General features: G+C 34.2%; 4 protein-coding genes across 4 annotated transcripts; 2 read left to right on the forward strand and 2 right to left on the reverse strand.

Moving 5' to 3' along the window:
• Positions 1-8,531: 8,531 nt before the first annotated feature.
• Positions 8,532-9,437, reverse strand: LOC112498545 (uncharacterized). The gene has a single exon (XM_025099561.2). It carries the CDS (start codon positions 9,068-9,070, stop codon positions 8,618-8,620), a length of 453 nt encoding a protein of 150 aa, XP_024955329.1. The 5' UTR covers positions 9,071-9,437; the 3' UTR covers positions 8,532-8,617.
• A 2,617-nt stretch (positions 9,438-12,054) lies between these two features.
• LOC102609307 (hypothetical protein) lies at positions 12,055-12,560 on the forward strand. The gene has a single exon (XM_006482083.4). The coding sequence runs from the start codon at positions 12,201-12,203 to the stop codon at positions 12,432-12,434; it is 234 nt and encodes a 77-aa protein (XP_006482146.1). The 5' UTR covers positions 12,055-12,200; the 3' UTR covers positions 12,435-12,560.
• A 779-nt stretch (positions 12,561-13,339) lies between these two features.
• On the forward strand, positions 13,340-13,741 carry LOC107177554 (uncharacterized). The gene has a single exon (XM_015531483.1). It carries the CDS (start codon positions 13,340-13,342, stop codon positions 13,739-13,741), a length of 402 nt encoding a protein of 133 aa, XP_015386969.1.
• A 4,324-nt stretch (positions 13,742-18,065) lies between these two features.
• On the reverse strand, positions 18,066-20,314 carry LOC102609580 (uncharacterized protein At1g66480). Its single transcript, XM_006482084.4, has 2 exons — positions 19,516-20,314; positions 18,066-18,309 (listed from the first exon to the last, which is right to left on the reverse strand). The coding sequence occupies exons 1-2, from the start codon at positions 20,128-20,130 to the stop codon at positions 18,247-18,249; spliced, it is 678 nt and encodes a 225-aa protein (XP_006482147.1). The 5' UTR covers positions 20,131-20,314; the 3' UTR covers positions 18,066-18,246.
• Between the last annotated feature and the right edge of the window lie 4,763 nt (positions 20,315-25,077).

Genomic DNA, 25,077 nt, shown 5'->3' on the forward strand with positions numbered 1-25,077 from the left:
CTGGAGCAAGTTATAATTTTCTTTGATATATGTGATGTGATGTCAAACTCTCAAGCTAAGTGGTAGTTAGGACGTCTTGTCTCTAATTTAAGTGCCTTAGAAGTTATTTCGGAATGTGGAGACTTTATTATGAATTGGCATGTTCCCTCTTCTAAATTTACAGGAGCACTACGTTTTATTCCCACTAAATTAAGAAGGAATTTCTTATTCGGTGGTGAATAAAGGAACTTCCATTATCGTGCGTTGTTGTGGTAGTATACAACTTGCATTTTTTTCTTTCCTCGCCTACTTCCACACCATCCCCCCCACAACCCCTCTTTCTTTCCGTGAGTAGGTATCGTAGTTTTATTCACATAATTAAGAGGTAGTTAGCTCCCAAGATAATCATTCCACAATTTTGAGAGGGAATATAATAGACAGTTAAACTGGGCAGCAATTGCTGTCTCTAGATGTAGAGCAAAATGCTAGATCGATGGACTATATGAGTCTATGAGCAGAGGCTTCCTTTTCTTACTTGGTTAGAACCACAAAAGAAATGTTACATAATTCATGTTTGATAATGCTTTGTAAATTTCATTTTGGGAAACTGTTTTGTAAAATGAAATATATCAAGAAAACAGCTTTGTACATGCGTACTTAAATCCGTCGGTTATCAACAACAGTGCACGAATATTTCCTTAATTTTGGCCAAGTGATTTGAGGTCAAAAGCAAAGATATTGGCGCGAGCTTAATCATTATCTGAGATCAATTCGGAACAGACGGATGTGATTTTTTCATCTGATATACAAAATATCCGTGTGCGGAAAAAACGTACATTTTAGTATTTTAGAGAAATAGACAAGGAAATTTATGTGATTTCTACATTACATAGCATTTATAAGAATGTATGTACGGAAAAGCCTATTATGGTGTTGCGTTGAATTGTTTCAAGAGTATTTATCTTCTTTCTATTTTTCAATTTTGTAAAAAAAACAGAACTGGTCAACAGTGACGACTGCTTTAATCCTAAATTTCTTGCTTTCCTAACAAAAAAGCCATTAACTGTTTGTTGTAAGAGAAAATGATCCCAAGAGGAAGTTTAAAAGATTGGTGGAGGAGTAGGTAAACATCGGAGGGGGGACATTACTTCAACTTGCATGCAACTGCAACCTGCCATTTTAAGAAAACTTTAGATGAAACATCATTAATGAAACGCGTGCTTTTGTCGTTATTTATGCATCATAAGTTTGTTGGCGCAAGTTTACGTCACTAAAGAATCATTTGGACTACTTAACTGAAGCCTTTGGCCCCATTTGTACAAAAACAAAATGGAATGGCAGCATGTAGATTTATTTTTAAAATAATAATAATAATAATGACAATTACGTGGTCATTTTCATGGTAATCAAAATTAATACACAAGCTAGGCAAGTTCTATTTTCATGCAAATTAGCCCTTCACTTAATTAATCATCAACATTGTTGATTCCTGGCTCCAGCTAAGCTGCTACAGATTTCAAATATTAAAAGCAAGTGAAAAGAAACATAAAAATACCAGAATGATGAATGGGAACATAATCACTGATTTCCTGAGAGACATTGCTGAGGAATAGTCCGGCGGAGGGGGAGGATACTTGTAATACCATGGAAAATACTGCAATATTGGGTTAGGAGGTGGAGGTGCAGCCCATATCTCGGTCCCTGGTGGCGGTGGGATTAGTGGCAGCACCGTCATTGGCGGCGGTGGTGGTGGTAATGGCAAAAGTGGCGGCGAAGGTGGTGGAGGGCAGCTTGTGGTGGGTAAAGGTGGTGGTATACAAGGGTAAGGGCAAGTTTGGCTTGGTAGTGTAGTTAGCGGCGTGGATGTGGCTTGAAATTTCGGAAAAAATATGAAGAAAAGAAGAGTTATGGAGACCGCATGGATGAAATTTTGGGCCATGGCATGTATTTTTCTGGCCTTACAAAGAAAGAGTGAAGAAGGAGAGGCTAAGTTTTATGTGCAGTGGGTGCTGACATATTATATATTTCAAAAGGCTTAGGGATAATCATGCAGGAATTATTCAATTAATATAAGATATGAAAATTTTGGAAGTATGGTTAAAGGGGTGTAAAAGTAGCTTAAAATTTGACATTTGATTTGACCCACTCGGTATTGAAGACACAGTAGAACCTGTTAAATATCTAATTATAGGGGGCAGAGTAGGGGTGGGCAAAATCGGGTTCGAGTTAACCCGATCGGATTTCGGATTCATCGGGTTGAAGAGAAACTCATCCGAACTCAACCTGAATTTTAGATTGGATCGGGTCGGATCGAGTTGCAATCGGGTCGGATCAAATTGGATCTAAAATTCAAATAAATTTCGGGTCAATTCGGGTTAAGGACAAAAAAGAGTCATTTTTGTTAATTTTGGGGTTGTTTAATAATTATTTAATAATTACAAGATCACTTTTATGCAATTAGTTCATTTTAGTCCATTTCCACTTTCCTCTAGTGACTGTCATAAAAAAATACATATATAAACTGAAAAAAAATTGAAAAAGTTGTGAGCTTGGAGGACTTGGTGTGTGAATCTCAGTCTCAGTCTCGTTGGAAGAACAACCATGGATTGCTTCGCACGGGTCAAGCAGCAACCGATGGATCAAGCGGCAACGAGTTTCATCGATGGCTTCACGGGTTTCGTCGGTGGCTACCGGAAAAGCAGATCCGATCGAAGTGAAGTGAAGCAATTGTCGATGCAGCAGCAAGCAGATCCTGTCGTCAATGCAGCAGATCTGGTCGAGTGGTGTGCTGTCGCTGGCTCGCTGCTGTCAATGCTGTGCTGATGTTGAGGCAAATAAGAGAAGCAAATCGGAAAAGCAGATCTGTTGTTGCTTGTAGTTGTTTGTGTGAGTTGTGTCGTTGTGAGAAAGAAGAGAGTGAACAAAGTGCCACTCCTAAACTTCATTTTTGTGATTTGCTTTTATCTTTTTTTTTCTAAAGTGGAGCTGTGGTGTTTGCTTGGAACACGAAGAGCGTTTGTGTGAACCATGATGTTCGTATCTGTTCTGTTTAGCCATTTAGGTTTGGTTTTTTTTTTTTAAGCAACCCGATCGGGTTTTCGGATTGGATCGGTTTTGACCCTACCCGATCACAACCCGATCGGGTTTCAAAAATTTTATCCGATCAAGTTTTATTCACAACCCAATCCGATCCGAACCCGAAATTTTTTGAATCGGGTCAGATATTTTACCTACCCCTAGGGCAGAGTTTCCAATTTTGACCAATATTGCACTTGATACAGAAAAATAATAATTTTGATCTACGTTGCTTTTAGTATATAATTAAAATTTGAAAAGTAAACAGGGTGAGAATCCAACGTACCTATATAAAAAATATCTAAATTTTTTTATATAAGTGATGATTATTTTTTAAAAAATGCTTATTTAAATATTATGGGCCGAGATAATACAAGATATAACTTTATGGCAAAATTTCTTTAGAAATCAATAATGAACCTGCGTTCCTAATTGCAAGCAATTTCATTATGATTATGTAGAATCTCTATTATACAGTGTGTGTGTGCGTGCGCGTGCGCGTGTGTAGATTGATTAAAATTTTTAACAATTTTTAATGACTAAATTTGTAGATCAAACCCCTCCATAACCTATAGTCCCTTCACAATCTCGAGCGTATAGGTTTTTCTCCATCCACCAGCACCTCTACTTTCGAAATTTTATAAATATATGATGAATAAAAAATTATTGATACGGTGCATCAACTGCACCGTGTATCTACAACTAGTTTTTATTATTATATATATATATATAACAAAATTTTTGTTAATGGTAAAAACATTGTGTTTAAATATAACAATTTTCTGTAACATTCAATGCAAGAAAAATATAAGTTATATGTAAAATGAAAAAATTGTTTTATATAACCAACCCAAATTAAGATCTATATGTAACATCTTAGTCCACACATTATGCAATCTTTTCGCTCAAAATGTATTCTTTTTTTTGTTCAAAAAAAATAAATTAACATCGTATGTTACCTTTTGAATTATTGCTGTTTTCTCTCGTTTCTTTGACACATAAGAACAAAATTCAATTGGGTACTCAATTATTCAAAAAGGTATCTAGCTACGCTTTGGGTTGTGATACCCATAGCTTCAACCACATCTGTAAAGTGCTGCATTTAAAACTCTTATGTTGTTAGTACTGATCGACTGTACTAAAGTCACTGACAGCTAGAATGTGCATGCACCAAATCTTGGTGAAACTATAAATGCATTTAGTTTAAAAATCGTGTGTATCTGTAATCATATATCAACCATGTAACACATCATAAGGGCGCCAAGTCACCCACAGACTTTGACAATGACATAGCAGCTTCGGGTTTGGCCTTTGCTAGCTATGAGAACGATTATTATGTCTCTTGCAGGTTGCAGCCTTGCTTCAGCAAGGTGTCAACGTCTTTATCAGAAATCAGAACCGTTGGTTTCTTCATGACTTCCTGGAATTTGCACGAGAGTTCTGTTTATTTATTATGCAATATAAACCAATTATCGTACGAATTTGGCTATTCATGTGAGCAGAATATGATTAAAATTTTCATTTGATTAAAATTTTGTTACTGAGATTTAATTTAGATCGGACCTCAAACGTCTATGTATTCCTCTTCGATTTTAGGTGTATCTGTAGCAGAAACAGCATCAGAAAATTAATTAGATGAATTAAACCCTATTAAACTTGATAAAGAAACTTGATAACATTCATCGCAGCGTTAGCAAAATAACATCATTAGAAATATAAGAGTTGATTGTGATCAAAATAAACTATAGAGTTTACAACAATATGTACCAATCATAGCAACAAGGAAAATTAATCTGCGATCAGGAATTAAATCGATCTAAAATCAAGAAGGAAGAAACGAAAAGTATAAGAGTCGAGGCATTCTATGGTCATTGAGAGGTGAATTTTTCGCCCCCGTTGATGATTAGATGATATATCTTTGACGCAAAATGGCTCGTGCAGATGTTCCCCAAGATTTAATTAACTGCAACGTAACCCTCTTGTATGTGCTACCGTACTGGCAATTAAAGATTTTAATTCATCAATGGATGCCCACAAAATGAAGACAAATAGCTGGATGGAAGAACAAACAGCATAATTACTTTGTTGGTTCGTTCGTTCACGATTATAAATATGAGGAGCTTTTGGAAAGGAAATGCCCTAAACTTGAGCATTCATATAGACTTCGATGGCGCAAGTTATTTCTACTACAAATTATTATAAAGTCTACATCTTAGGTGCCAACCACTCAATATTTTCAAATCATAGTGGTATAATATTAAAATTTTATAACATAAAGTGATGAAATATGCGTTAGCGTATGTTATTAATTGATTGTGTTCTTTGTTTCTGTATGTGACACCTATTTCACTGACCTTTGCTTTTAAAATTATAAAAATTAGTGTTACAACTGTAAGCATAGAATATTGTAGGTCAACTTTCTGCAAGGAGAAAGAGATAGGAAAAGCAGCAGCAAAGAATAGGAATAAAGAAAAACAGATGCTTACTTCTATTATGATCTTAGGAGTTTGGAGTCAATTAAATTAGCTGGCTTTTGCCTCTCTTTTTTTTGTTTTATCTTTTTTTTTTTTTAACATCACGTCAATTATCGAGCTTAGAATTGGCTTATCAGTTTATTCTCGTTAAAACTATGGTACCAAGAGAGAATGAAGTTAGTTTTGCTGGCCATGGGAAGCTAACGACGACTTGATTAAAGATAAGTTGAATGTTTTATGTCCATATATTAACGATCACTTTAATTAAAAGTTTATGATAGCTTATTTATGTGCTGAGATAATAAACCATACGTCGTACATGTATCTTTATTATATAAAATTTGTCATATACGCAATGAATTTACGACGACTAATCGAATAACGTTTATTACATGAGTAAAAATTTAACAACTTGTCATGGAAAGTTACATATAAATACGATATATCATCTATTTGTTAAAGTTAGACGAGATATCATACATTAATATCTATTTATAAGAATAAAGAATGTATTTACATATTTTTCTATTTGATATTATAATGACTGGGGATATTTCCACCCCTCAATTTCTAATTCTGTCGGCCACTGATACAACTCTGCAACTCAGAGTTTATATCCTAGATTTACACTTTTCGAGTAAGTGCTGACTCCAGCAAAAAGAAGCAAAAGAATTGAAATTAATGGAGAAACAGAGATAGCAGGAGAGACGGAGAGAGAGAAGAAGAAATATTTGCCATTTTCTTCCTTTCTATGACGTGTTCCCCTCTACATATATCTTTTACCCCTCAACATTACACGTGTAACTAACCAACAAATGAATTATTCAAAGAAAAAACAGTCACAACAAAATAACAAAATCACAGCTGCCATCTTTTCCATTCTCTTTGTGCCTTCTCGAATATTCCTTAGGTAATGTAATCTTTGAGGTATGTTGGTGCCCTGCGCATACGAGCTGGACCTTTTGTGTGCTCCTCAACCAACTGGGCTTCTTTCTCTGTTTCCCATGCTGACTTGTCATTAATCTCGGGCAAGGTTGTATCATTCCCTATCCCTTGAAAATTTACCTTGTCCTCAAGGTGAAGCTCGTGATATAACTTATAAAACTCATCATAAGCCTCCCCCAGGACACACTCCTCATCATCAGTACCCATCAACAACAAGAAGTTGCTGCGGCAGCGATGGTTTGCACTATATTTCTGATCACAATTATAACATAACCCTTTTTCTCTTTTATCCCGTAACTCAGCCGGAGTAAGTCGACGGATTGGTAAATTTGGGGTTGGTAATAATGGAGGTTGAGATGGTGGTTTTGGTGTAGTAATAACAGGGGCAGCAAGAGTATTGGTATTTTTAAAAGTGGAAGAGTTTGATAAAACAGGGGAAAAATTTTGTGGAGCTTGCGGTGTAGTAGGAGACCACTTTGACCAAGAACGACTGGTTGTTTTAGCTTCATCAGATCTAGCCTCATAAGCTCTAGCAAGAGCAAAGGCTTCCATGAGCGAAGTAGGTCGAGTAAACAACAACTCACGACGGATATCGGGTTTTAAACCCGTGATAAAGAAACTAATTAACAAAGGCTCAGATATACCAGTAACTTTGTTCATTAAGTCTTCAAAAGCAGACTGAAATTCCGCAACTGTGGTGGTCTGTGTTAACTTTGAAAGATTCCCTTGATGGTCTTCATACATGGAAGCTCCAAAGCGACTCTTAAGACTGACCAAAAAACTTCGCCATGTGGTTAAGAGATTGTTAGCTTTCATCCATTGATACCAAGCAGCGGCTCTCCATTCCATGTGAAACGATGCAATGCGAAGACGCAAATTATCTGGGGTCCCATGGAGGTCAAAAAACTCGTTGATGCGAAAATCCCACCTGGTCGGATCAGAGCCGTCAAACTTGGGAATGTCCATTTTCATGGAACGTAAAAGCGGGGAAAATTCTGTGCCCCAAGCCGAACCCTCTGTAAACGCTGACATCCGCTCCGATGGTCGTGAAGGGCCACTTAAAACGCCGACAAACCCACGGATTTGAGATTGTAATTCCTCAAAACGGGAATCTACAGTGGACATGTATTGTTGTAAGGTTTGATGCACAGAGAGTGTTTGCTTCTCAAGGAGCTCCTTCATGGCGGAAAGAACTTCAGAATCAAGCGTCTTTGTTGTCTCGGTCATGGTCGAATATATATATATATATAAGAAGGAGAAGAAGACAATGAAAGCACCAATTGATACAACTCTGCAACTCAGAGTTTATATCCTAGATTTACACTTTTCGAGTAAGTGCTGACTCCAGCAAAAAGAAGCAAAAGAATTGAAATTAATGGAGAAACAGAGATAGCAGGAGAGACGGAGAGAGAGAAGAAGAAATATTTGCCATTTTCTTCCTTTCTATGACGTGTTCCCCTCTACATATATCTTTTACCCCTCAACATTACACGTGTAACTAACCAACAAATGAATGATTCAAAGAAAAAACAGTCACAACAAAATAACAAAATCACAGCTGCCATCTTTTCCATTCTCTTTGTGCCTTCTCGAATATTCCTTAGGTAATGTAATCTTTGAGGTATGTTGGTGCCCTGCGCATACGAGCTGGACCTTTTGTGTGCTCCTCAACCAGCTGGGCTTCTTTCTCTGTTTCCCATGCTGACTTGTCATTAATCTCGGGCAAGGTTGTATCAGCCACGGGAAGCTAACAACCACTTAAGACAAGTTAAATGAATTTTACGTACGCGCCATTTACTAGATTAGTAATCGTGACCATTGTTGTACGAACAACTGATTCTAACACAACTCTTAGTAACTTTCTGGCCAATAGTAATAGATGATCATTGCTCAAATTGGCTTAATTAAAACGTTTCTAATATATAATTGCAGCATTAGTTGTGGGGTGCATATTCGATCACGATCACAACATTTAAGATTAATTATTAGAATATGTGGAGAAACCTCCGCATAATGATTTTGTCCACTTATCAAAATAAAATATGATCAATTCGAATGAAGAGAGAAATTAACAAGTACATGTAGCATGTAGGATACTGACACTGTCAAGATCTAAGATATTTGATCACAATATTACATTAATTTTACCAAATTATGAAGAACCCCAACACACCACATGCAGCCAAAAGCAACCAATTTTTAGCCACATTTGGTTGAGCAATCGAGTAAAACCCCCAGTCATCAGAATCAGTGTGGTAAATTTCCCCAGGCTCACCAGTCACATAGATGAACCTGGGTGGCGGCGGTGTCTGCACCTGCGGAGGACAGTATGTAGTCTTTGGCGGCGATGGTGGTGGCGGCGGCGGCGGCGGCGGTGGTGGTGGCGGAGGGGGGAGCTGACCACATGGGTTCACACAAGGGCATGTGCCACACTTTATACTGGTGTCTGGTATCTGCGGCGGTGGCACCAATTCTTGGTCTAGCTTCTTGGAAATATTTGCACTAGCTAAAATTGAACTAATTGCAATTAACAAAATGGGAACAAGTACAACAATACTAAGTGTTTGATGAATTCTTTGTTTTCTAGGCAACCCCATTTTGTTTGGACAGAGAGAGCCAAGAGAGAGAAGGGCCGATTTATATGGATTGATAAAGGAGTAATACTGGGGTTATAAAGTGTTTGTTTTATATGAAAATGCAAAGAGAAAGGAAGAGAGAGTCAAAAAGTGAGGTGGGTTTTGTTATTAGCCTTACGTTGAGTGCATGCGTAGCGAGGAAGAAAGGAAGAGATAGATATATGGAGATGAAAGAAGAGGTCAGCAGGTTAGGTTAATCAAGTAATTCTGGTTTATTCGAAAACTAAACAGTTGAATGGTGAGAGTACTTGAGAGAGACGTGTAGTTATAATGAGAGCTAGACTCATTCAATGGTTTTTGCTGTGTTTTTGAAAGGGAATTGCATGTGTACGTTTTAAATGCAGGGGACCCCTCTTCATTTTGGGTAGGCATATGTAGCATGTTATCATAACATATAGTTTTTCAAGCCAAATACTAGCTGGCCCGAATCTTGATCTTTGTTTTCAGCCGATGATATCTTCCATTTGCTCCCACAATGTGATATTACATCACAACCATGCAGCGATTTGATTATAGGATCTTTTGTCTAAGTTTACTTACTGAATTACCTCATATAATTACATCTTAATCAGCCAGCTAATCACTTCATTTGAAATTGTTAATTTTCACATACCTTGCCAATGATTAGCATCTCTCCTTTTGTTGCAACCACTCATAAGCAATAAGTTTTTGACTGAATAAACAACGGAACAAACACATCTTTTAATTGGAATGTAAAATTCAATTAATTAATATATATAGCTAATTCAGTGAAAAAAAACAATTAAAAGGAGTATATAATAGCTAATACATTAAGAACGTTAGCAAATAAAAACAAAAGAATGCTCAAGCTTTTTTCTTTTTCTTTTTTTTAATGTTGATACTCTACAAATAATAAGAGGCCAGCTGAGCTGAGGCTTGCCGGTTAAGACTTAAAAGAGTATACTTTGCTTTCCCCAAGAAGGAAAAAAAACTTCAAGAGCACATTTCAAAAAGTGCAACCCCGGAACTATATACTCTTCTGATCTTGCTTTCATTACTTATATAGCACTAATTATATAATTTAATAACTAATCAAATGATATGACAGTGTCTAATATTTTAGCTTTGTATCCCACGTACACAATTAATTACAGTCCTCTAATTAACTAACTGATCCACACATGCATGCCAGCACTATAAGGAATAGGAGCCACTGAAAGCTGGAGGGTCCTTTTAATTTCTATATATTCCTGCTGCAAGCATCGACCAGTAAAGTTATGAGGGTCAGAGGGTAAAATTAATCCATTAGTTTAAGAATATTATATGTGTGTCATCACGAATGCTCTCCCGTGGTTGCAAGAGAGTGGATTCCAAAAGGATATTAATTTGGTGAGCAAGTTTTTGCACGTGTATAAAAAAAAATAAAATAAATTGGTAACGCAGAAAAGAATCATATGCCCTGTCAAAGATCAACAAGGAATTTAAACAACCTCTTTCTTCCAAAGGAAATACCCAACAAGTTCTCCACTTTTTAAAGCTACTAAGTTTCTACCTTTTAGTACGTAACGATTGTTGATCATTTGGAAGTTAATTAAACACTCAAACACATATATATGCAAAAGCAAATTAATTAAACTTGATCATCTGAGGAAGAGAGAGGCGTTTAAAGAAGAGAAACGAAGAGGACAAAAAGTTAGGAAATAAGAGTGCATGCGCATTGATGATCGATAGAGAAGCATCACCGGCCATTCACCACCCCCATTCCTCGACCAAACACTGCCCCACCCCACACACCAAGCTTAGTTAGCATCCTTTTCTCATTTTTTGCCCCCTTCCACGGTTCCGCCATACCTCTAATTTATTGTTCTTTAGTCTTTTATCAATTATCTTCTATATTTTATTTATTTTCAATTTGAAACTTTTACAACGTTCATCAAATTTTTATATGGCCAACATTTTTGCAGATGAAGAATAAACGTATTTGCGTGATCTAGCTTTAGGAGAATGCGAAATTTTAGTTTAATCATGCGCCACCCCAGCTCGCTGTTGAGCTCTTCACCACTCAACTTAATAGGTTACTACTTGATGCACCGGATTCTATATTAATTTATCGAAATGGTTCATTTTGGCACGAGGGGAGTGGGAATTTTAGATCAGTTCGTTGTTTGTTGAGGCTGGATCTGGAATAATAAAATCAACTTTTCTTAATTAAATATATACATAGTAGTCATGTGACGACGTATCACTATGTTACTGATTAATATCATATGAATGATGAAATAAGAAATGAAATCAACGTTGGTTCAAAACCCACCCTATAGTTGAATAATTTTCTCCTCCCCCTTACACAAATTTGGGGGAAGTGGCCGAATGCATATCTTAACTCTTTGACTATTACTAAACGGAGTGTCTCTCAAGAGTCCAAAACTCCTGAAGATAAAAGATAGATTCCTTACTAGTGACACGCACCAATTATTCTAAATACACCACCATCTGGCAGCGAATTAAGAGCGAGTTGTGTCGGTGGGGGTATTTAGAACATGCTTCAAATGGTGTTCCAAGTTCCAGCATGGTTTCATAAAAATCTATTGTACTGTCGCAGCGAGCCGAGCCTTCATCTCATCTGAAAGTCGAGTTCGGGCTCCAAGACCCGTTCCGGCAGATATTTCGTACTATTTGTTTTATAATGCAATTAATATTTTTTTAAAAAAGAATTCAACATAACTGTTGACTGTCGTGTCATCTTCTTATCGGTCCATGTGGGCTAATCAGAGAACTCCTGCTGCAACCACGTCAGAACACCCATTAAATGGAACGACATCCCCTAATTCTCCGATCCTGCACGAGAAGAGCTGATGGAAACACGTATCCAATACATTTAATCATCACGATAACACGTGTTATTGCTACTCCCTAACACTGACACGTGTAGTATTCCGATGACAGTCTCTTCAATCACTATAGCCTATAAATTAAAAACACCATACCGCATCAGTGTACAATCCACACCGCGAAACTTTGAGAACAAAATTTGTCGTCGCCTTTATCATCTTATTTCCTGTATTGCCGTCTTTGCGTCTTAATCTTAAATTGTAAGTTTGGTGCAATTAACATCCCAACCCAACTCAAGATGACTGCTGGTATTGGAATTCCGATATGTGTCCAGTGCGGCACGCGTAGCAACCCGTGTCGGTGCAAAGTGTTTGGGCCGACGGTTGGGTTCTTGGCATTTGCGGCCGCTGCCATCGTGGAATGGCCGCTGGGGGCCATGGTTTATTGCTTTAAGCACATGAAGGGTCGTCGTATCATGGCTCATCCTGCCACCGTTGTTTATCCAAGAGTCAGCAATGCATTTCCCATTTGATTAGGCATGTTTTCCCATGTGCGTCAACCTTTAATTTGTACTCTTGCTCTGTTTTTGTTTTCCTGTACGTGATAATAATTGTCATGATAATAATAAACTAGTACAAGACCTTGATTTTCTCTCTTTGATCGGTGATCCTAATTAAGTTATTCAAAGGTACATCTAATCCATTAATCCGGTGCTAAGAGTATATATATATGACTAATATTAAATTATATACATGTAACTTAGGGAGATCCATACTCTCTATATATATATATATATATATATACACACACACGTACACGACCACCATAAACAGCAGAATCTGACCCACATCAAGATTCAAGCCTCAGCAATTAATTAAGTATGGAGTGCCAACGTTGTATTGAACAAAGTGGTATCTTAAATTAATATGCATACATAAAGCCTTACGCTGCAACATGTACTAAATAAAACACTGAAATGGCTATAGGTGCTTTATGGTCTTTGCTTAGAAGCATCTCCAGCTTCTTTTCTTCATATTCAAAACAAGCAAAGTTTTTAGTCTGGTTCAAAAGAAAGACTACCTGACCTGTGACCTTAACTAAAGTAATACAGGTTATTGGCTTTAAACCGTTGCAGACGGTAGAATCCAAGTCAACTGATAAAATCAAATCAATGTCGGGGTAGTGGGGTTGATTAAACTCACCGTGGAAAACACGATGGAGAAAATTCAATCTGCTTTTAATTGCACACCTTACTAATGAGCGGTCATAATACTGCTGCTATCTTCTTATATATAATGCCGAGGCTTAGTGCTCCAAACAGTCTTAAAATTAAAACCCACAATAAATTTTCTCTTTTACAAAACATCCATTCCATCCTTGATGATCTTTCTCTTCTTTTTCTTCAATTTATTTTCGCATAATAATTAATTAATAATCATGGCAAGGCCAGTTATTGACCTCCCCAAGCAAAATCTTCAATTTCGGTCGACACCCTTTTCCTTGCTCTTTGCTCTAATCGCTGTCTTGTCTGTGTTTTCTTTGGTTACATTTCTCTGTGCTTCTCATCGCAGAGCAAAGAACTCTCTCAAAGCTGAAAAGGAAGGAATGAGTTCCCAGCCATCCAGTGAGATGAGGCTTCTTACGAAACTGAACAGTAATATTAGCGGCAAAGCTCATCATTTAGTGAAGTTGATCTCATGGAAGAAAGTGCAAGTAGAAGATGAAGATGATGACGCCGTCTGGAGAAGAACGATCATGAGGGGAGAAAGGTGTCGGCCTTTAGATTTTTCCGGGAAAATTGAGTATGATTCTGAAGGAAATCTGTTGCCTGACTCTTGACTCAACTCGTCCCAATAATATTAAGTGCAAATAGAAGATGAAGATGATGACGCCGTCTGGAGGAGAACGATCACAGGGGAGAAAGGTGTCGGGCTTTAGATTTTTCCTGGAAAATTGAGTATGATTCTGAAGGATATCTGCTGCCCGACTCTTGACTCAACTCGTCGCAATAATATTAAGTCCATAGTTTGATCGCAAAAATGTAAGAAAATTGATCAAAGGAACATTAACTTTTTAGTCTTTTCTAAATTTTGGTTCTCGATGTCCTCTGCGTTAATCACAAGTCAATCCTTCCACAAGGAGACTATGGACTTACATTGGAATGCATACGTTTCATTTTGTATCTAATTTTCTCTCTCCCAATATATGAATGGACAGATTGGTTAATTCACTCTACTGTTGTCATTAGTTAATTAATTGAATTTTGTGCAAACAACTAGATTATTCTAAAATTTATAAATAAATAAATAAATAAATAACTAAGGACTTAAATCTAAATTATCCTGGTACAGACGCGGGGTGTGATTAAATAAACAGTGGTATGGAGTGAATTTTATGCCATTCAAGCCCACTTACTTGGTTATTTGGATTTCAGTTTTGGGTACTGAATTGGGTCGAGTTGGCTGGTTTTAGTTTTTCTTGCGCATCAAATGTCACTGTTTTCTTGGATAGGACTTGCTTTAATTAATTATGAGACGTCGTTTTCTCAGAAACCAAGCGATCATGACATCCACAAGATATTAGCCTAGTGATCACGAAATAATTACATTAAGACTACATTTCAAGCATTACAGGCATTTTATGGTGTCCACGGAAAACCAACCTTTGAAAAGTTCAAATATATAATTTCATTTTCCGAAGACTAATTCTAAATTGGCACTTGGCAGTCACCTCGAGTGAGCTTGACATGATCCAATAATCGCCCGATAAAAACATAATAATAAGACTGTGGTATAGTACCTCAGTAGTTGGATTTAATTTCTCACCATAATTGGATTAAAACCGTAGCTGAATCCAATTTACTAAAATATTCTTTATTAATTATTGTCCTTTGATATTAATGATAATTTTTAAAAAATTAATAACAAAATTAATAATAAATAAATAAATAATAATAATAATTGAAATAGAAATAATTAACAACAATAATAATAGAAATAATTAATAATAATTGCATTAATAAATAATAAATCGAAACAGAGCTGTAAATCAGAATCGGTGCAACGCGACGACGGAATTGAAGGTATGGGACGGAGGCAATTGACGAAATGAGGCAGTTAATGAAGAAGCGAGGTAGCGGAAGACGAGCACGAGGGTGAAAACGACGACGATGGTGGATTGCAGTGTGACGAGCGACGGAGATGACGTGTGACAAAGCTACTCAAGTCAATCGACGTCTTGTAGTTTTAAAGAGAGAGAGAGACCGACAGCTGTTGCAGATGGAGAGAGAGATTTTGGTTGGTTTTGTTCGTCTTTTTTTTTTTTTTTTTGGTGGGAACCGTGGACAAAATTGGGATTATAATGTTTGGTGGGGGGGGGGGGGGGTGGGGTTGTGGAAAACCATCATTACATGGAATGGAGTTTTCATTCCCATGCCTTGGCATGAACTACAACTCCAATAATCAATTCAAAATTTGTGTGAGTCCCATGTAATTCATTTTAATTTAATAAGTAAACAAAATTTTTATTCTAATTCCTCCTTTCTGATTTTCGTTTAAATTTAGTAAACACAACATAAAATTCATGCCTCGCAATCTTTATATATAGTTTCCGTTCGAATCCCAATAAGAGGGGGACTCATTATATACCTCCCTATAAATGAGAGTTTGAGACATATATAATAAATTATATATATCTTTGGAATTCTAATCCGTGAATGATTCAGCATCAGACTAAAAATCATGTGGTTAATCTCCACACATCCAACCACTTGGGGCTTAGCCCAAGTGGCTAGAGCCGCTCCCTCACAAATGTGATGAAAGTGGTTTGAAACTCCGCAGACGCATTGTATGAATTTAATTTAAATGTCCTTTCTTAGAGTTTAAGAACTTGAGTGAAGGCAGTCTTTCTCCCAACTTGGGAAAAAGACTGCCTACACTCAAGTTCTGAAACTCTAACTTGACGTCCCTCGAATATTTGAGAGAATTAAAAATTTAAACAGTGTCATATCAGCATTAATGTCAATAAATTTTAATATATATATATATATGATTGTACATATTAATTATACTCTCATGTAATATGAATTATAATTTAAACAATAGCCTTATGTCATAAAAAAATAAAAAAAAAATTCTCCACACATCCAGTATTTAGTGTCTCTATAGTTCGATGTATTAAGTTTCTGAACGTCACATCGATCGTAGCCTTTTTTTCTTTTTCCCTGTCGTATTGATCCATCATTGCGTAACTTTCCACGTCAAGTCCTTATTATCAAATTTTATCAACTAGCTAAGATGATAGGAAATTGCTAAGGATTATGCACCATACGTTAATCTCATAATGATTATGAGGAACACAAAAGTAAAATTAACAGAAATTATATATTTGTTATTGATAGCAACTGTCAAATCGATGTATGGTATACAGTAATGTTCTATAACAAATTTGTTATCATAATTATAATTATGTTATTAATCTCATAATGTATTATTCCCGAACTCACTCAAATTTGTTTGCAAAAATTCTCCCCTTGCAAGTAATGTTCTTGGTCTCAGGTGAGCCTAGTATTTTAAATTTAAATCCATTTCGAATTGCACGTAAATTTAGTATTGAGTAAAAATCTTGTGGATACTCGTGTTAAAAAATAATTAGATTAAATTTAATTATTTTTCTCATCGATCAATAAAGAAATTAATTCCACAATCATTAAATACAAGGTCTTTTTTTTTTTAAATATGTTTGTACTTAGAATGCTAAATCATAACAGTAGTATTAAAAATAGTACAATCTCAAAAATCATCAATTGAATTTAAGATAAGTAGAGTTTTATTATTCATTGAGTTATAATCTCTAGTAGTTAAGATTTTTTGTGCTTCATTAACGTACCAATAATAATATTATCATTAAATTTGATTATTTTTAGCATTTTTAGGGTGAAATTGTAATTTTCGTTTTAGAGGTGAAATGATCATTTTTTAAAGTTTTCGTTAGTTTTCTTAATGGATTCCAAATGGAAGTGGAAAAGTGAAACAAAATATAACTTTAGGTGGATTCCAGCAAAAAAAAAAATTGTGTATTTTTGAAAAAGTTAGAAAAAACGGGTGGACGGTGAATATTTCCCTTTTTTTAATTAGCTGTCAACTGTAGTTGTTCAAATTCTACTTGTTAATATTGTTGGTAATTCTTATAAATTAATTAAAATATGATATTGATTTTAGTGACAATGATTTGCCGATGACAAAAATATTTTGTGTTATATTGATATATTTTATGTTTTTGTTTTAATGTTAAAACTTTAATTTCTCATTTATACTAGTAAAATCTAGATTTGAGTATTTTATGCAGATTTTTCAGGCCACTGTTATAAATTTATAGTTTAAATTACATAATTTACATTTTTAGGCATTATTAAAAGTATTTTTTTAGGGCAATTATCAACCAACCACCTATTTTTTTGAACTTTTAAAAAAATATACATATCTTTTTTTTGTGGGGGCTAATTTTCCACCTGAAGTTACAAAAATGTATCATTTTTCCATTGCCGTCTAAACTTCATAAGAGAAGTTAATAGAATATTCATAAAATGACCATTTTATCCCCTTAATGTAAAATTACTATTTCTCCCTAACTAAATAAAAAAATAAATTACTTCAAATTTTCTTTGCAATTTAAACATTAGATAATAAGTTAAACAAAATAATCTAAAATAGTTTTGCATTTTTTCCCTCTTTCTACCACATTTAAACAACGTTGATTTTTACTATATATGTGAAATGACAATTTTACTCATATGACATCAGCAAGGTTATAACAACATTCAAACGGAAGTAGAAAAGTGCAAGAAAATGAAACTTCAAGTGGAAATCAGCCAAAAAAAAAAAAGATATGTATATTTTTTAAAAAGTTCAAAAAAATAAGTAGTTGGTGGATAATTTCTCTTTTTTATTTGTGATTTTATATGTGAGAAATTGCAAAAAATCCACTACAAGCCGTAGGTGGATTTGATAATTATTAAAACCCACAAGGAACATATTTAAAAAAAAACACACACAATGGGTTGTAGGCGAATTTGATAATTTAAATTTGTTATGAGTGCATGTTTGGTAATGATAAACTTGCAGTAGATGATAACCATTGCCATCCCTATCCAACAGTGAAAAAATTAAATAAATACCACATTTTAGCTTCTGTAACCTATATATTATTTTGTAACAAATAACAACTCTCAATAATTGTCTGTAATTGAAAAAACCTAGTTATAGTAAGAATTTACATAGAGATGGATACTAATAGAAAAAATATTCATGCTGCGTTTTCCTCCATTTGATCAACTCCATCAATTGCTATTGCGAGGCCACATTTAAATGAATTTCTTCTTCCGTGGGGACAAAACTTACTCGCTTATTCTGCAAAATTGGATAAAACAGAATAAAACTATTAATACAATAAGCATATATAAGAATGTAGAGGCATTGTCATCTAAGTGAGGATATATTATTTAGAATTTGTCGTTCCGATTATAATTAAACAATTAAATGAATTTTCCGATATATAAAGTCTAAAGAGGTGTGTCATGTGTGTACTTCTCATACAGCCATGTGAGGCTACGATGATGATAGCGATTTTGTTTTTCACTTCAATTTTTGGGTGTCACAATTTGACTGAGATTCTTATCTTCCCTTCATTAATGAGACAAGTGGGGGAATAGGACAATATTTAGGCTTATCAAAAAATTCTAAAGTCGTATGCGGCTCTTCTTTATTCTCTAATTCAAGTTGCCGTCGGAGCTCGGAGGCTCACGAGTGGTCTTTAAACAGTCTTATTTATTTAATTGTTCATTTAAGTTTAAATTTTAAAAAATTAAATAATAAAAATTGATTTAAATGTTACCAACCCTTCAACTTCTACCTGTACATGCGTATATACACAAAGTCTTAAGGTTGGTGATGTCTGGAACCGTGTCATCTTCATGGCCATTTTTTTAATCTTTCCTTCTATTAATGGCAAATCTTTGTATATTAATACTTTGATATGCACTAATTAACAAAAAGAAGTCACACCGAAGACTGAAGAGAAAGATTAATAATTAATTAATCTTATCTTTGTTTGCTTTATTAAGTATTATTACCATCTCTATCTGTTAACCAACGGTGGTTATAGTTAAAGTATTGGTATCAACAATGTATGCATATGCCGATGATCATAAACAAAATTTAGGGTGAACAAAAAAAAACAAAAAAAACAAAAAAAGCAATGGATTTATAAATTGGTATGCTTTGACACAATTTGTCTTCTAAAAAACGAGGCATTCAGAAATAATGGAGTCATATTTGTTTGCTTATTTAAATCACCACCTAAATTTATGGTTAAGTTTTAAGACCTATTCGATCTTTAGTTTCCTATTATTTTAAATTAATATAGCAAAAATCACAAATTTAATCACGGGCTAAGCTTACAGTAAATAGTAAATAGTAAATTAAAATTTAGTATTTGCACCACAAAGAGTCTCCTCAAAATCAGGTTTGTGCCGGCTAGAAACATGAGATACTTCTTCAATAGTCAATCCAATACGCACATGGAAAATAATTAATTTCAAAGCAAAGGAAACATACCTCACGCGCCTTAAAATCTCTTCTGACGCCACCTTGACCCGCCTTCCATTCCTCCTCCGGCCGAAGCTCACCACTGTAGCAACGTCCGCCGCCGCCGCCTCCACCGGATTTTTCCACATAAAGATCAACAATCTTTTCAGCCACCTCTCCATCATTTGCACTCTCTTCCATCAACTTCTCAACTTGAGCCCTAGGCAGCCTCATTTTGACCCTCATCTGACCCGTCCCCGGTCCCCGTGCCACCTCACTGCCGTGGCTCGACCTTACATTAACCGCAGTAAGATCCGAAACCGCCCTCCTTGACAGCATCAAGCACTCGAGCCTGTCCTTAGCGCTCATCTGAATCCCAGAACGCACTCTTCTCGTGATCTTTTCCTCATCAGGAAGCTTGGGCAGCTCCACCAAGAAATATACTTTCTTGGGCTTAAGTTGTTGCCGTGGCTCCAAGGGTTTTGCCCTAATGCCAAAATGCTTCACAGCTTCTGAATCCAATAGAACATAACCTGGGTAGTCTTTAACAACTTCACTAGCCTGAATTGGAGTCTTTAATTTTATTGTTTCTCCATCAATCTTCATCACTTTTGCTTTCCTTCTTCCACCTATTGTGTTCCCCATATCTTAATACTTTATTTTGAATGCGTTGGAGCTTGTTAATTATGATTTGCAATTTAAATGCAAATTTCGTGAGGTGTGAATCTGAGGAAATTCTTTGGGATTATTGTGTTATTGAAAGGCTATAATTGATTGATTGATTACACAAGTGGGAACGGTAACTCTCTTCTGTTCAGGAAATTCCATGTAGAGTTTGGTTGCATTATAAATAAAATAGGGCAAGTGCTCTTTTTATTTAATCCCTATAATTTTACTTTATTACTTAATTGGACCTTGAATTTTTAAAATTACCTAAAAAGTCTATGTTAAATTGTTAATTGTAATGTACATGTTTCCTTCTAAATCCATTTATTTATATCTTATCTAAACATGTTGCATATTTAAATTGGAAGAAATATCAATAAAAAATTCAGATCCAACAGTTATGAAAGTAAATACAATAGCGATATTTTAAAAAATATATGGACTTAACTGATTAATTGATTTAAATGATAGGGGCTGAAGAAGCATTTATTCAAAATAAATAATAATAATAATAATTTTATTGAAGAAATAATTGGTCGTTATGTTTGAAAAAGGAACCGTCCTCGTCGCCTTTGAAGATGGTCCCGTCTACCGAACGGTGTCTTTATTCTTTTCACATCTTAATAAATGTGAAGATGAGGGCTTGTGGGACTAGACACGGTGTGCTTTCAACTTTTGGAATGGATAAGAACAATGAAAAGATATTTTTGGCTCTACACTAGCAGTCTTATCTGCAGTTGCTGTATTCATTACCTTCGTGTGTAAAACGAGTTTCGGATCTCAGATGTAGTTCGAATCTTCACTTTTTTGTGTTTTTTTTTTTGGGTTCGAATGCAAGTTTATTAGTATTGAAATACATTTCTTTATTCTTTATTGATTTAACGAGTAATTAGGAATGCATTTTTCAATAACTTAGTCCTCTCTCCATTGATGTGAGCAGGATTATTTTCAAAATTTACCGCTTCACTTAAATTGCAGTGGGAGTATTGTTATATGGATTAATATTATATATATCAGCAATTAAACTTGTTAATTTGGTTAATTACATTAAGAGAGACTTTTAGCAATGAGAGTTAATGAAAAAAAATATAGGGTAATGATATATATTTCTCAAGTTTGGCAAAAACAATATATTAATTCAAACACTCTATGCTATCTAGCTAGTGACATAAATCATTTGAAGAAATATATGCGTGTGTGTGTTTTAATTCTTATCTAGTGCGGGCGCCTATATATATATTCATACTGACATACTTTTAAGTCATGCAGTTTAATAAATTTGTATTTTAATATTATTAAACCACATGACTTTATATTGCATTAAAAATAACTCTATTACGCTGCACAACAAAAAAAATGAGAACGCCCACAGAGAAGATATATATTTAGCTTTCTCCTGCAATGTCATAAAATTTCAGGAACTTTTGTCACTTTGTATTGTGTAAAAACAAGTTGTCTTCTTCTTGTGTGCTTTAATGGAGAATATTTTATTTATAATATTTGAAAGTAAATTTGATTATGTTTTATTATAACATTAATTTTAACTGCATCAAAATATAACTGATTTAAGAGATTCAACTTATTTATGAGATAAGTCATCCTTCAATAAATGGGTGATGCATAAAAATAAAATTTAAATGTTAGGATCATTGATATTATTAATAAAATAATTAAGGATGCACATCAATAGAGACATTTAGTCTTAGGAATTGAAGTTTTAATATAAAATAATTCACATTTGTCAATAACACCAAAGATAATTAAGGGCTTGTTTGGGTTATTTTTGAAAGACTCAAAAGTGATTTTGAAAATTAAAAAGTTAATTTTAGTGTTGGGTAAATTATCTTAAAAATCATTTTAGATAAAATCAATATTGGAGAATGAAATATTGATCACAGCAGCAATTTCTTTTGCCCTTTTATTTCAAAATTTTCAATGTCGGATAAAATCAATACTCTGCCGTGCAATATATAAAAATCATCAATTAGTTAAAAAAAACTCAACTATTGAGATTCTTAATATTGCCCTTATAAAAATCTCGAACAATTGATTAAGCGTAATGGTTGTTAATGAATTGACTCGGTCGATAACAAAACAAAACGAAATTAAATCGAGAATCGATTTGTTGTGTAAGCTTCTTGTTGATTAATAAAATCTTACAGAGTCTTGTCCCCTAAAATCTTATTGGCATGCAATGTGTTACTGAAATTAATTAAGTTCCCAACAAACGCATGATGCGTGTTAAAGTATAAAAATAAATTAGGAGTCATCAATCGAGCGAATCACGGATTCAAGGTCTATCATTTAAATGTGAAATTGGTTATATAATTGGATTATTGGGTTTAATTATCGTGATTTAATTTGTTTTTGTACCCAAATGGTTGAAATTGATGTCATGCAGTCTAGGCAAAGTTTCTAGAGAATTTGACCAAGTGACTACTATGTTACACCGTACATGGTGATGCGTGTTTAAAAAAAAAAGAAAAATAATCGAACAGCTTCGTTGGAAAACTATGTATCATCCACTTAATTAATGGGAAAAAGAAAATAAACGCAAGTCATTCAAGAGAACTTGTGATATTATTTAATACTTTACAGATGATGCGTGTCCGTGGAACAAGTCTTAAGATTGAGACATTGAGTGTACGAATTAATCTCCGTGCTTTTTTTAATTTATTGAAAAAATAATAATGTCGATTCTTAAAAAAAAAAAAAACAATATAACCACCAAAAATGTTATAGAATAGATTATATGTTAAGTTATATAGATATATTAAATTGTAGATTGCAATCCCTTTCTTATAATCAGTTGTATTTAGTTGTTAACGTACGGATTACTTTTCAGAAAAATAAAACCAAGAAAATTCTCTGAATTTAATTATTATATATTTCTAAAATGTCAAAATTTTATAAAAGTTTAATGAAAATAGAAAGAAAGGAATTGCTGAAATTAACTATTGCAGACATTTTATAATTAATTAAGAGACGCGAATTACTTTCTTTGTCTGATGGCTGTTAATCGCCTTATCGTTAAAATTGAAGTTGAATTTTTCCGTATGCCACTAAGATAACATATATATTTTTATATATTTTAGAATAAATTTCTCATACTAAATTTTTGTGCAACTAGTAGTAAACTTGCAAATATTGAAGGTCATGGATGGTAATTCTCTTTTATTTATTTTTATTAATTTCGGCAAGAAAATAGTATTAACTTAGAATTTTATTTTTCTTTATTATTGAAGACACGTAAGTTCGAGCCTGTCGGGCAATTTTATTTGATCAAACTTTCTAAAAAATGATTTAATCGAACGCCGTCTTTGACTGACTAGGGACAAGCTTCATTAAAGATTCAATAGCAATGCATGGTAAACGGACAGTAACCTCGTCTTATTGGTCATAATTAAAGAGGATGGCTAATGAGAATTAGCCAAATGCTCCAGAAACCACGCTAGAAAAGACACATTAATGGAATTATTGTGAAACGTAGAAAATCACAAATCAGATAGTCACATAGACAAGTAAAGCTGTAAAGAATAGAAATCAAAATGATATTTGTTCAAAGTAAAATTTGACTAAAGAAATTTAACTCGAAGACGAAAATCAAAGGGTTTTATCGAACTTATGTTTCTTTGAATGATCAAACTTGAAATATCACTGTAAAAAAGTAAAATTGATTTATGTTTTTACAGTATCAATTACCTTTAATTTGATTTAAGTTAGGTTGCTGAGATTGGTAATTGCTCGTGTTACTAGGGTGCATTCGAGGTTACCTTGTACTTGTTATTTGTACTTCAATTTAAACGCCAAAGAAAATGGGTTAGCTGATGTTGATTTAGCATACAAATTGACTTTGTCACAAATCAAGCACACCAAAAATGACTGAATTAATGTTATGATGTATAGATAATAGACAAACTCTTATGAGTTCAATGATCAAGAAAGGACCAAATAAAAACATCTGATGATGGCGTGCATAAATAATTAACTTTATGGTTCAACTAGACTACGCATACAGAAACATCTAATCAAATGAATGGCAAAGCACATATACGGTGCAATATAGCATAAACATGGATAAATGACTTGCTAATAAATGAAGAATAATGCGCCTCAACATGTTTTTTGAGCACTAGCCAATTTAGAGCACCTTTGAGCCTTCATAAGAGGTTTATGAGGGTTAGTTTCAGTACTTCCTCAATTATCAATATAATTGAGTGGAGACAGTCTCTCCCTTACGAAATGTGAATGGAGTAGGCACCCTTCGAATATTAGAGAATGTTTAAAATATATGGATAAGTGCTTTAGTGTGTCAATGTATAGCCGTGGTCCCAGTTATATAGTATGATTGTACATATTAATTGTAATGTTTGATGTAATGCTAGTAACATCTATGTATAATAGACTTCAAAAAAAGAAAAGAAAAAAAAGAGCACCTTATGTATGGCTACAAGTCCAATGACAATTTTTGTGCATACTGGATCGATGATACAAGCAAAAAACTATGATATATGCTTCTAGAAAAATGTATACATTTAGTGATTCTAATTTGAATAGAAGTGCAAAAGAATTTTTAGAGTAATTTTGATTAATATTAACACTGCATACACTCGTACATCTACTTATGCATGTTGTGGCATAATTGTCGTAATAATTAAAATCTAACTCAATGGTTGAGAGTTAATTATCTTTAATCTATACACTTAATCCGATATTCATTCTTAGTCGATGTGGGATAATATCACTAATTTAATAATTGAATGTGGAAAAAGGGATGTAATCTCGTTGGTGATCGCAAAATCAAACTTTCTCTCCCTTTTATTCATGAGATATCACAAGAAATTAAGACAAATTGGGCAATAAATAAAATTAACCTTCATTGTTGATGAAGAGTAAGACGTTGAAGAATTCCTAATTAGATTATTG

This window comes from Citrus sinensis, chromosome 6, assembly GCF_022201045.2.
Source record: "Citrus sinensis cultivar Valencia sweet orange chromosome 6, DVS_A1.0, whole genome shotgun sequence".
Lineage (NCBI taxonomy): Eukaryota > Viridiplantae > Streptophyta > Magnoliopsida > Sapindales > Rutaceae > Citrus > Citrus sinensis.